This window comes from Pogona vitticeps, chromosome 1, assembly GCF_051106095.1.
Source record: "Pogona vitticeps strain Pit_001003342236 chromosome 1, PviZW2.1, whole genome shotgun sequence".
Taxonomy (NCBI): Eukaryota; Metazoa; Chordata; class Lepidosauria; order Squamata; family Agamidae; genus Pogona; species Pogona vitticeps.
In genome coordinates, this window is record NC_135783.1 from 151,209,716 (window position 1) to 151,223,864 (window position 14,149).

General features: G+C 42.0%; 1 protein-coding gene across 2 annotated transcripts in view; it reads right to left on the reverse strand.

Moving 5' to 3' along the window:
* PAK5 (p21 (RAC1) activated kinase 5) overlaps positions 1-14,149 on the reverse strand; it is a 139,553-nt gene that overhangs the window by 23,579 nt on the left and 101,825 nt on the right. For both annotated transcript variants that reach the window (XM_073003229.2, XM_073003224.2), the window contains 2 exons: positions 12,147-12,929; positions 2,369-2,863 (listed from right to left, as the gene is read on the reverse strand). In XM_073003229.2, coding sequence (XP_072859330.1) covers positions 2,369-2,863; positions 12,147-12,929 — 1,278 coding nt within the window. The remainder of the gene's footprint in view (positions 1-2,368; positions 2,864-12,146; positions 12,930-14,149) is intronic.

The window sequence follows — 14,149 nt, forward strand, 5'->3', positions numbered from 1 at the left end:
TGGACGAGCTCTGCTCCAGAGAGGGTGTTTAGGAGCTATCATGTCAACAGCCCTGGTAGCGGTGGCAAGCCTGCCATCAACCAGAGCCTCGACAGAAGCGCCAATCAGATCATCTGGAATCCTTCTAATCGAGTCCTGGAATCCAACAATGGAAGTTGTAGTTACAGATTATTTTGAAGACCATGTACTCATTTTTCCTGGGGTAGGGGGCAGGCCCTCTATGTATCCATTTGCCACAAGGGTAGGAAAATGCCTGCACCAGAACCTTTGCATGGGTGTAGCTAGGCCTTCTGAATCATGACCAAAATGCACCTCTAGGAAGGTAGCAGCTGGCCTTGTGTGTGTGTTTTAGGAAGAGCTTTTGGCACAGTGCGGCACTGCTCAGCTCAATGGGGTTAATCCTATCTGACGGCTGTGGTCACTGCCAGCACTGCAGAAGACAACAGTGCTTTGGTGCCAGCAATGGCCTGCTGTTCTGACTACAGGACTACAGGACAGCCACGGAAGAGAAGTTCAGACAAGAGATGATGCTCAAAGGAAAAGCTTTTGCTTTGCATGTGGAAGATCCCACCGGGCTGAATCCCTAGCATCTCCAGGAAAAACTGGGCAAGACTCAGGTCTGTGAAAAGGTGGGGAGATGCCATCAATCAGTACAGATCGATAGCTCCTGATTTTTTTATCCTTAGATGTCACTTAAGTGTGTCATCACTATCCTTGTCCACTGACTATGCTGACTAGGGAGCACAGGAGTTGGAGTTCAAGAACATTTGGGAGCAGCAGTACTAATACCACAGATAAAGCATGGTCTGGCTAGGTGCAAGGCATTTCTTAGGTTTGGGGTAATTGAGGAAAAGAGTTAATTCCTTATGGTTTCCTTGCTGTAAGTATGTCTGTGTTTTCCCTTTTTGGCTCGGGTTTTTGAAGAAGCTCATCCACTTTTGGCAACAGCAACCAGAACGCTGCTATAACCTGAATGCTGATACAAGGCTCTGGCAATGTCTGTGCTTAACACTAGTGTCTTTTGAAGGTAAGGGAATTCTTGGGTGGGACTGGAAATGTGAATCTTGCAGGCTGTGGCTCTTAGGGGGAACCAGAGTTGGATTGCTCTTCACAGCAAGATTTCTTTGCACATGAATATCTGAAAGCAGTAGCAGCTTCTTCTTCTAACTATTAAAATTTGTGTGGAGAATGGCATCTTTCCTGGCCAGGATTCGCCAGAAATGATATCAATCTGCACAGGATTTGGCAGTTTCCTCCACAGAAAAACCAGCAAAGAATAATAAACAAACAAACAAACAAACAAACAAACAAATAGGGAAAATGAGAAAATGGGAAATCTCACTGGTGCAGTGGCAAATCTTGCTGACAGTCACTGTGAACAAGTTTGAATACTCATCACACTCCTAAGTGTGGATGTTTTGGTACAAGGTATGGGGAGGATCGGGACTGGACCAGAACAAGGGCTTCCCTGTGCGAGAGGAGAACAGTGCTTCTAGTAAGTTTTTAAAACAATAAAATAAGCCCAGTAACTGAAGGATTGTGGGAAGAGGAGTGGGAGTATGAAGAGCATGTGTTCTATATTGCAGAGGACAGTCACTTATCTTCAAAAATCACCTCTGCTTGAAAGCCTGTTCACTCCTACCCTCAAAAAGAGAGCAAGGACGTAGAAGGTACCCTTCCCCCCCTTTCCCTTCCTTTTGGTGATGCAAAATTGCCCACTCCCATTGGACAGGACATTTTAGATTCCAAGTGGAATATAGAAAAGTTCAGACGGATGGAAGTAGTTCCTCCAGGAGAAAAAAAAACTACCAGAAAAGGGGAGGGGGAGAGAAGACCAAGCACACATCCTTGTTTAAGCCTGGTTGACTGCAATCCTGCCATTCGCATTTCCAAAATACTGTGGGTTGTTTGATTCAGAATCCCTGCTTTCCCCCCAAGGAGGGTGAGATGGTTAACTTGGCTTTCCCCTCTTCCATTTTATTCACAACATAAAGTTGTGAGGTAAGTGAAACAGAGAGTGACCAGCCATGTCTACTCAGCAAGCTTTGTGGCTGACTAAGAGCTCAGGAACACTTTGGAATAACTTTTTTTTGGAGCACTGGCTGTTTCAGCCGGGGAACTGTGGGAATGATACTCTAAAAAAAAGAAAGAACTTTTCAAAGTTCTAGAATTAGGATATGTGCATCTGGAACTCCCTGGTTGAAGTCCAGCACTCTAACCATTGCGCCACACCAAGATCTGCCAGTTCAGGATTGGGGGCTCTCAAGTTAAGAGATAAGGATAGAAACAACGTCAATTACTGATACAGAGCACAATCTATTAACATGCTTAAGTCCAATTAAAGCTGACAGAATGTAAACATCCTTACTTCATTGAAAAGCAGTTCCCGTCTTTGCTGTTTCCTGAGATCCATCTTCTTCACGGCCACCTGCTTCCCAGTGTGCTTCTCTGTGGCAATGCAAACTATCCCAGTGGAGCCTTCCCCAATTTTGATGAAGTTGTCCAAGTACTCGCGAGGATCCCCAGGGCTCACCACCAGCTGCAAAGCTGCTCGGAACTGCTCATGTGACACCCGGGAGGGTGGCTGATCTGATGATGAGCCCCAGCTGGGTGGAGGATAAGCACTTGAAGTGATGCTTGGGGAGCTTGGGTATGATGCTGTCGAAATGTAATGGGAGCTGGGCTGCAGGGAAGGCTGGTGGTGGAAGTGAGAGAATTTGTGATAGACAGCTGGGTACTGGTAGCTACTGCCTGGATAGGTGGCTTTGCTCTGACTTTGAGGTAGCTTTGTTGGGCCTCGAGGGTAAGTATCTGATCCAGACAGTGGTGGACTTACAACCATCTGTGATCGGTCATATTCCAGCTGCGGAAAAAGACAAGGCAACAAGTGAGCTTGGTTTCATGGACTTGGAGTATTCCCTGCATAATGGCAGAATACATCCCTTTAACAGCTTTGAGAAGTTACTTTTTTGGACTATGGCTCTCAGAAGGCTATGCTGACATGGAAGAATTTCGAGAGATGTAGTCCAAAAACAGTAACTCTTCTTACCTCTTGCGTTTTTGCTCTCCTGGCATCCCTTGGAGCACTACGCAAATGAAGCCTGGTTGACTTTCTACCACAAGCAGGAGAAACATGTAGCCCTCCACAACTTTCATCAGCCTTAGCTACCATAATCAATGGTGAAGGATAATGGAGGCTTGAATCTAATGACATCTGGAGGGTCCCATGTTTCCCACCCATGCTTTAACAAATGCATACCCTAAAGAACCTTGGCTAGCTACCCAGTGTTGCTTGCTTAAGGTGACACCATATGGTACCATTCAGAAAAATACCTTCTGACAATTCTCCAGTAGAGCTAATGCAATTGCTGAAGTTTTCCAAAGAAGTCTATGAATGCCTGCAGCCACAAAAACCAAGGCTGACTCCTCTATATTTATTTATTACATTTAATCACATGCTTTTCCTGCTGGCTTGTCCACAGTTTTCCTCCCCCCCTTTTTTAAATTACTCTTGCAAAAATTCTGAGGTATTTTGGGATGAGAGACAATGACTGGCCCAAGGCCACACCGTGAGCCCCATGGCTAAATGGGGATTGACTGGGTCTCCCAGTCCCAGTCCCACACATCAGTCACAAAACCACTAGAGTCCCATTCCATGGTTGCACAAATGGACTAGGAGTCATCTTTTGGAAGAAGGAAGTCATATACAGTGACAGAGCAAATGCTTTTGAATGACAAAAACCTCATGTTCAAATCCCGACATCTCCAATTAAATGGACTATACTGGGCTGTAAAGATCCTTGTATGAGCTATGGAGAACTGATGACAGATCCCAGTGATTTGGCCTTGAATAAGGCAACTTAATGTACAACTTATTGCAGATTTCCTGCTTTTCTAAGATACATGAACTCAGACAGACCTTACTGACATAATCTTCAAAGCATGGCCATAATCTTCCAGCTAGTTACTTCCTACAATCTGTTGGATACCCTGCCCAGTACTGTCTTTCCTACACTGTATTGGGCAGAGCTGCTTCCAAAACACATTGCTGAAGCACATTTCTAGTATAATGTGGAATGTCTTCTACAGGGAGCTCATGACCAAGTGGCAAGGGAGGATCTGTCTCCTTGGTCAGTCCATGAGCAGCCCATCAGAACCAGGATTACCTACCCATGACGAGTTAGACAGCTTCAGCCTCACTGACTGAAGGAGGATTCGAGGAGCTTGGCTATTTATGAAATGGATGTCCAGGTCTCCATACTTATTAAACCCACAGCAGATATGTTTCAGGCTAAGTATCTTAAAGGTGACACTTTGAGATGTCTGCCCACTGGATGGGATGGAAGAATCTAATTATATGTGCTGTTTTCCTATCAAAAGCAATCTGGATATTTTCTTCATAGGTTTTTCAGTCTAATGCAACTTCCAGTGAAATCTGTCTTGGAAGATAGCAAAGGTATATAGCAATAGTGGGGAAAGCATAATCCATGCATTGTAGTCAGTTTGAGACCAAGGTGGAAAACCACACCCCTAAAGAGTGTGTGCAATTTACTTCTCCAACATATGTCAGGTTTGTCTCCATGATGAGTGGCTCATTCCCACCCACCCCATAGAGCTGGCATTGGAGAAGAGTGTTGTACAATGGCTCTTGATTGGAGCAATGCATGTGTGAAGCAATGCAGGGTGTAAGACCAGACGTTTAATATTTTTTTTTATCATGGACTAGGCAATGTGTGGGTCTCCCAATGTTGCTGGACTACAACTGTCTAGAGGAAGTGGGAGATGCAGTGCACCAACACTTGGACACCTACATGTTATAGTACGTCAGCAATAATTTGTGATCACAGTAGTGTAATGACAATAACGCCAGCTTCATATCAACCTAAATTATACTACTGAAGTGATGAAAGCCAGGAGAAACCAGGAGTGAGATTTTGTGTGGAAGGACTGTGAGTTGCATTCAGGTCTGGCCTTGAAACCCAACTCATAGGTTCAGAATAGTTAATTTGATGTGTGTGTCCTTTGCACTAGCCTCTGGATGGTAGATCTTAGGAGTCTAGAGAAAAGTAAAACAGACCAAAGAAGTTTGCCAACCTCTGGCTTACAACGTTAAAGGGGGATGGGAGAAATATATAGAAGACAACCCAACTGCTAAGTATTCCAAATAGCCATAATGACAGAATGGGATGTTCAGAGGCAGTTATACCAAGGAAAATGTTGTTGGAGAAAAAGAGCTAGAGAAAATTATGGCCTCCATCCTATTCTTTTGGGCTTCCTGGAGGTATCTAGTAGGTCACTGTAAGGGACTGGTGATTTATGAATTATATGACTTTTTGGTTTTATCTAGCAAGGCATATTTTTACAGTATGAATCATGCATGGTTGGAACAGTCAGAAATCCACTGGCATCAACGTCTTTGGATTACAGCTTGCAGAGTCCCACAGCTGTCAAGGTCCCTGGGAATATGGAATTCTGGAAGTTTTGACCTCATAAATACATTGCAAGCTCTAGTCCATCCAACTCATCTTGGATCATTCCGCTTTAAACAGCTCCAGTTCCCCACTGTGCCTTCCTGACAAAGGCTGGTCTCAGTGATCCATAAGGTCCCGTCCAGCTCTGCAGTTGTAAGAGGATGATGATTTCTTTCCCAGGGATACTTGAAAAGCAGATTAATGTCAAGGAATGCATTTTAAAAAATGGATTTTTTCCTTGAAGATCTTCACAATGCTGCTTCTTGAGGCTTCACAATGATTTAGAACATATTTAAAATATGGTTATAATTAAGGGATGGACTAAGGAGGCTTAAAACAACTTATGTTATCTTAACTTGTCTGAAAGTATGCACTCAGAAATGGAGAATGTTAATACAATCTTTTACAGATATAGTGGTCAGGATCCAGCACTGGTGTTCCACTGGTAGAATACGGAGCTGGGCGGGCCAGTTCCTTTTTCTGCCTGAAACTCCACATGGGTCCTCAAACCCTGTTTTGGGAAAGCCTCTGGAGCATCTGTGCAGCCTGTGTGAACCAATGCCAGAGAACAAAATAGGAGCAAGAAACATAGTAGAGAAGATCACATCAAGATGTAATCCTAAAGAACATACAACACAGTCGTATAAATTAGAAATTCAGACTCAGAGGTTTTAGAAGGGGCTTTATTTTAGAAAGAGACAAAACTCAGGTGTTATAGTTCCTGTTTTTTTTTAATGGTCACCTAATTAAATGCAGTGTCACTAAATGTTTTCTTTATATTCATCTAAAATTAAAAGTTCTCTGGAAGGAAAACATATCAGCGACATCCTTGTTGAAAGAGGCTCTGAACAATGACACTGTATGCTATTTAGTGGGAATTCAACTTTCAGTATGCTGCATTCTTTATTTTGTATTTTGCTTTCTTAAAAAATGTCCTACCTAGCTGTTCAATCCATTGATTTTCGACAAAAATATTCATCTGGGCAAAATCAACAAAACATACTTCCATGGTTGGAAGCTTTTAAAAATCTAAAATAAACCATTTTTGAAAAGGGGGCAATTTTCAGCTTTCTCTGTAGCAATAACACAACCAAGAAACTCAAGGTAATGTGTATAACATTTTTCAGAGGGGTGGGGGCTCAGACATAGGCCCACAATGTAGCACAATTAGAAACAATTATAGCACTGAATTTATTTAATCAATCAATTTCAGCGGTGGGGCACAGGGGTGGACAGCGTAGAAAGCTCGACACAACTCTCCGTTGCTAGTTTCATTGCTGGCTGCCAGCCAGAAGTTCCCTGATCCATGTTAGTTAAATGCACATTAATCTGAATTTGGCAGTGTAATCAAGGACCCAACTGAACTGTGAAATTGAATTCTGCAGTAGAACATCATTTGGCCATTTTATGCTAAGACTGCAGGGAGGGGGGGAAATGGCAGTCGGGGCGGGGAGGGGAGTCTGCTGTAGCATCCATTTGTCACTGTAGGCTGCCGCATGGGGAGGGAGTATTTGTGACTGAGGCCTGTTCACTGAAGGAAGGTACATTCAAAGTACAGAATTAGATCAGTGCCTGGCGTCCTCCTGCGTTAGGCATCTGTGTGTGCCTTTTCATCTTTTCAGAGGTTTTATTACGAAGGAGGTTTCACTCGCTCTCACAAGGCTTTTCCGAAGCGTAGAATTGCACATCCTTTTCTTGAGCAGAGCATTCCTAGCAAAATCCAAAAATGCTGACTATCCAACAACCGCATCAGAGGACAGCAAATTTGTGAGACATAAATGCATTTGGATACAAGCAACAGAGATATCAAATTAATTATTTTCTGTGGAATAATTTCACCTGCTGGGAAGAGCTCACTGTTTCCCACTGATTTTTTTAAGACAAGGAAGTATAGTTTCCGAACAGTACAGTGAGGAAGGCTGATGGCTAACGAAAGTTAATTGCATGAACAACTGCTCCTCTAAATCTTCTAGTGCTAAGACATCTCACCTTCAGCCCTAATTGTCAAAGAGGAATGGTAGCTCAAGTACATAACTAAGACGACCCTTTCTTGCTATTCATGGTCCATTTCAGCCTTCCCTGAATGTGGTACCTTTCGGCCATTTAGAAGGACACTTCCTATAATTCTTGAACATTGGTCATGCAGGCTGAGGCTGGCTATACTTGTAGCCTAAAAGTTCTGGAGGGTACTAGGCTAGGCAATTTTAATCTATTTCATCCTGTTACCAGCTTGCCAACACACAGAGCAGTATCTAATCAAAAGTGTGCAAAAATGAATGCAAATAATAATTCTAATTCATATTTTATCTGCTGCAAGGGACGACATTTCTTCTCTAAGGCAGTGGGGAAAAAACACGGCATCTTGGTCAACGAACAACTGGCTCTCAGCAGCGAACACTACTAACTATGCCTTCTAACTTCCCTCTGCAACCAAGACAACTTGAGGCTGGAAAGCTATAAAGGAAAGAAGTCAAATCCTAAATGGCATTGTAACCATGACTGAGCCTACACTACATATGTGCATCTCTGTGGTGCTGGCAGTCGGATGTCAAATTATTCATTCATTCAAAGCTTGCTAAGTTGCTGGGAAAGAAAATAAGGCTGGGAAAGGCTGAAGGCAACAGGAAGATCAAATAAGGGGCGGACTGACTCCCTAAAGAAAAGCCACAGCCTTATGTTTGCAAGAGCAGAGCACAGTCACTGATGATAGGATTTTCTGAAGGTCATCATCCTAGAGTTGCCCTAAGTTGGAAGCAACTTGATGAAATATAACAGCAGCAGCAGCAGCAAAATCCTGCCAGGACACCATGGTTCCTATAAATTCAAGAGCAACACAGGTTGCCATGAAAAAGAATATTGCACCTAGCTTTCACGATGGCTCTCGAGGCACCGCACATAATGCTCCTGGCTAGACCTCCATCCAAGCAGTGAGTAGGTCCTTGCCTGCTAATCTCTACACGATTCTGAAGTGTTTGGTAATTTGGAATGGAGGGTAGGCAGATTGGTCACCATTTTACTGTTGAACGGCAGCTCCCAACATCCCTCAACCTTCTCTATGGTGGCTGGGCAGACAGTCCAACAACATAGGAAAAGACACAAGATGCCTATCCTGCTTTAAACCATGGCTTGAGAGGTTTATTCTTATCTTTTGCTATTACATATATTTCATTGATTAATATAAAGCAAGCTGTTGAGAAAAGGCTGGATAATAACTCTGTTGTCCCCTATGAAATATGTATCATTTTTTGATCACTAAATGGAAAGCTCAGATGTCAGAGACAGGTTAATTTCTTTTGTGCGTTAATGATTTGAAATTTGCTTTAATGAATATCAACAGGTATATATTTGCACGATAAACTACAAGAGACAAGCCAAAGAGGGGAAAAAACCCAGAAACAAGCTGTTGTAAAAAATGAATTTGCACATACACCTTGCACATTGATATCCCTACAACTTCTGCTTCCTTTGACATACATAACAAAATGCCTTTAAGCATACTTGACACAATTCAATTCTAATATGGCCCGAACATAACAATCTACAGCATTTCAAAAACAGAAAGACAGCCGCATGCACCGGGTATTGTCTCATGACATGTTTCCTTCTCCCTTTCTTTCTTATATATTTAATTGAGACATAGATATAAATGAATCAAATTTTCCAGAGAAAATAGTTTCAAGGAAGAGTTGGTAGAGAAGGGAATTCAAATTCTCAGGTCCAGGTTGACAGAGCAGATAAAGTTCTGACAAGAAATCTATCAGAATTACAGCAGTGAGACAGAACATGCTGCTGCAGAAGCAGCTGTACTGTCTCACCAATATAACTCAAATGCTGACATTCTCCCTTTGGCACAAAAGACTTTTTTAAGCTGCAGTCTCACCTGTGCTTACCCAGCAGTCTTATTGAATTTGGTGTGACTTACTTCCGAGCAGACATGCACAAGATTGCATTCTTAGTTCTTGTGAAATATCCCCCCCCCCAATCCCCTGAGGCATAACAAAAGTTCCCTGGTCTGTGAGGTGGTAAGAACTGGAGTGCAGTGGCAAAAACGTATACAATTTGGTACATCTGCAAAGAATCCAGATCTGAGAGAGGCTGCAGCAGGGGAAAGTGGACCATTGTTGACTGTAATGGAAATGAAGGTGCTAACCTACCAATTCAGCTTATGTGGGGAAGGCAGTGATTTACAGACAGTCCTGTGGAAACAACACCAAGCACAGACAATGGACACCCTACTCCCACGGCTTGGGTCTATGTGTGTGTGACAAGTGAATATAATGTGTATGCAATGAACAGTGTGGCTCCATGTGAGCGAAAAAGGGAGGTGTGTGTGTGTGTGTGTGTGTGTGTGTGTGTGCTTGCATGGATGGTGTGCATATGATTGAACATCTCTTGCTGTTTATGTGAATTGCACACATACATCTATGAAACAAAGCAGAGAAAGAGGAGCTGCCCTTGCTTTTCAATGTCGTTCACCAGTCCCACGAGTGAACAAAACATGGAGGTGAGTTTGTGTATATACTGTATGTGTGTGCAAATGAAATGCTACTATGGTGAATGCGTTAATGCATGAAACGAAAAAAACCAAGGCAAGACAAGGGAAAATAATGGAGTCCCAAGCTGTATAAGGATTTGGATACTGGCATGACACTATTATGGTGGCCAGACTACACTTCTCTAAAAAATAAGTGTAGTTAGAATACCAGCCTCAGCTCCTAAACCATGAAGGTAACTTGGACTTCCAGTGATAGCAATGGATCCTGAAACACCTCCAAACTGTGAATCTGTTCCTTCGATGTGAGTTATTTCCCCAGATTTACAGACCCAGAAACCATTCGCATCCAGTGCTTTCATCTTATGCTAAAAGTATCAGGAACATTATTTTCTTGCAATGGAATAAAGCTAGTGAATTCCAAGTATTTGTCATGAACTTAATGGTTTGAAGACTGATTTATTATGCCGACGGATGTAAAAAGTGTTTGCACAATTAAAAACTCAACTACTTGATTAGTGATTATGTTATTAAGTTTAACCTTATGGTCATAATATAAGCAGCAACATTCGTAGCCATGTGTTTAGTTATCACAGAGCAGAAACAGACATTAAACACAGCCTATTGATAAAGGAATTCCTTAGCTACTGAACATGTTTAAGTGTATAGCAGGAGCTTTTCTTACCTCATATGATCTCAAAATTAGCTTGCTTTGCTTTGCAATTAGTCTACAGGACTTTAGTATGAGATTTCTTTGAAATCTGGATTGTCTGAATCACATTTCTCTAGCATGTTTTCAGCTTTAATCACAGCCTATTTATAGTATTGATTTTCACCCTCAGAAGCATATATTTGATTATATAAATGTATTTTCCTGGCTTTTATGGTAGAGTTCATTTTATCTGATTTTAATGACTTTATGGTTACATTTGCTTTACTCATTTTTATTGTTTGACAAAGAGTGCAAATCACCCTGAATGCTACTTTGTAGTGAAAAGGCAGGTATACATATAGTTAATTAGCCATAATCAACAACATCATTCAGATGGACATTCAAATATGCATCCTGGTGAAAACAGTTGGGTAACTAAAAGACATCCACATTGGCCTGTGCATTCCAGTGCATATCTGGTTGGTTGCTAAATTCAAGGATGTTATAGGCACACTGCCAATATCTGCGAGAACAAGTCAGAAAAGTGGGGAAACTTTCAGTGATTCAGTTTCAGAAATCTTTTAAAATGTATGTTGGCCACAAACCATTGTCAAACTCTATACAGTGGATCCTTGACTTACAGACGGCTTGACTTACAGACTTTTTGAGTTACAGACTTCTCTGGCCACAAAATTTAGGTTTGACTTGCAGGCTGAGAATTGAGTTACAGACCAGAAAAAAACCAAAATGGAACAAAAACGGCCTGTTACGGGATTAATCGGTTTTCAATGCACTGTAGGTCAATGGAGACTTGACTTACAGACTTTTTGACTTGAGAACTGCCTTCCAATACGGATTAAGTTCTCAAGTCAAGACCCCACTGTACTTCAATGTGGCTCCAGAGCTGTTATGGAAAAGCCCTTGTTCTAAAAGTGTTTTCACCCAATATTTAAAAGGAGAACTGTCCATTTCAATTTTGCTGAGTTTCTCTTTCCCCCCCCAAGTAAATGTTTGTTTCATTTCATTTTTATACCTGTTTGTGATTGTTTGGAAACCCTGCATGAAAATGCTCAGGCAATGTTGCACCCTGTTCCCCTTATGCATAATTTTCATATACAGTTTTCTTCAAAATTTGCATTTCCTGCAAGCAATTTCCCCAAACATAATGCATTTCAATATATTATTTTTATTAACAAGCTTATTTGCTGTAGTGCTGTTTCCTAAGATGTGCATTTTTGTGCATACCTTGTACTTGAGAACTGGGCTGCAAAATTTGGAAAGTGCAAGGTCAACTGCCTATCTATTTGCGTATAGGTTCAGAAAGTGTGAATCACAGCAGATCACATTCAGCTACGAACTGGACCAATTTCTTGTCCATCCCTGTCTTTTACCCATGTGTGATCTTCTAAAGAGCAAAAACAAGGTGTTTTAGACCTGACATCCTGGGCCTAGATTAGAGCACCAAATATGTGTTTAACTCCAAATACTGAAATGACCACAGTGTTGAAAAGGTCGATCTGTAAACATTTACCTTTGGCATGCCTGCTGCTGTTTCTGACAAGCGAGGGTAGGTATATGAACTATACGAATAGCCTTGCTGGTTGGACTTAAAAGCACTTGCTCCATAGGGCATGACTGGCTCTTGGAGACCAGAGCCTGACCTGGATCTTTGTCTCATGGCGGGTTGAGGGCTTGCCTGGTCTACATAGGAGGACTTGGGTCTTTTGTCATAATCATCCTTGGCCCAGTCGATGTCACTGTATTCTAGTCTTTCCCTGGAGCACTGACTGTGGATGGAAGTTCTAGAAGGAGTGTAATGGAAAGATTCTTTGTAATCCAGAGAAGAGCCACTCGCCCTCTGGTATTCCAGCTTCATACCACTATACTCATTCAGTTGGCTTTTTGTTTCCATGTGAGCATGATAATCTGGTAAGAACCTACAGATGTCGGCCTTCAGGGGCTTCGCTTCTGGAAAATACATCTCACTGGGTTTCATTTTCACCACATGTCCATTTTGTTTAGCAGCACAGCTACCTTTTGAGTATCTGTCTAATTCTTCCCTCTGAACAGTTTTGTCTTTGTATTTTTCACTCAGGAAGTCCACAGAGGCCTCTGACTCGCTTGAGTACTGAGAGTACGTGATGTAGCCATTTTCCTGTTGGTGGATTTCTACGTGGTTTGAGCGGCCCAAGTGAGGGGTGGGAGGACTCTCCTTCCGAAGCGAGTTGGAACGTGTCACAGAGATATTGTCAAATTCTTCCAGCAAGCCATTGATTGAAGTGTCCTTGCAAGGTTTATTTCCTCTAACGATGGTCTGGGAAGAGAAGATAGCTTTTGATTAAAGTCTGTCTTAGATTTAATGTCACAGTGATGAAACTCTTGAGCAGCACAATTTCAACAACACTGCTGCAAACCAATAGTCTGTCATATTTTCTATCAAATACAACATTTTAGGCCAAAAGTGTAATTTCCCCCTCAAGATCCATCATTGCATACTCTTGCAAACTCTATAGAGAGCTACAGACTATTATAATAAATGGCCATTTGATGTAAGTCAAAACTACTGTCAGGGAAAGCTAGCAACTAGCTGGCTAGTATACAACTGAGGTGGGGGAGAAATCACTTCTCGGTTTGGATTCAGTTACTCAGATTATTATGAGGCAATCAACAGGTTATGAAATTTTCCGCTGCTCATTATTGATCATTTTATTCCCCCATAGAAAGATAACTGAAAGCAACAATTCTGAGGCACTGTGAGAAACTGAGAGAAGGGAGGGAGGGAGGGAGGAACCAACCCCAGAGCCTTCCATTTTCTGTTCTAAGGAACTGTTGCTTTATTTCAAGCTGAGCTAAAATAATTTGCTATGTTCTCATAGAGACAAACGATATGAAACCTAGAATTAACTAGATTACAAACAATCCTTACAGGCAAATGAATACAATGACATGCTGAAGCGACCCATAACTTTCACGCTCTGGGTCTCAAAGCACAATTCTACCACTGCTCAGTAATGAATTTCATACTATACTCATTCTTCTCAAAAGTAACTTTCCAACCTGTAGAAAAGAGTGGTGAAGAATCTAAGGCCTACTACCTGTTAATGGACTTCAGTTTCTGTCAGTCTTAGACAGTAAAGCTAACAGAAACAATCAATGGAAATGGCTAGGACTGATGTGAATCTGGAAACAGAAACAGTCGATCGCAACCTTGGGTTTCCAGATGGTCTTCAACTATAACTCCCAGAAATCCTGGCCAGCACAACTAGTGAAGAAAAATTTGGGAAGTTTTAGTCCACGAACATCTGGGGACTCAACGATGGGAACCAGTTCTTGAAGATCACTGGTACGCCACCTCAGTTACTGGAACTTCAAGAGGTTTTTACCTGAAATGCTAAGAGCTGCTTTCTGTCAGAATTAGATGTTACTAGACTACCTGGACCAACTATCTGAATTTGTATATAGGCCACTACTGTACCTCACAGGTTAAGTTAGACTGGAGCAGGAGAAATTGGTGCCTTCCATATTTTGTCTTCC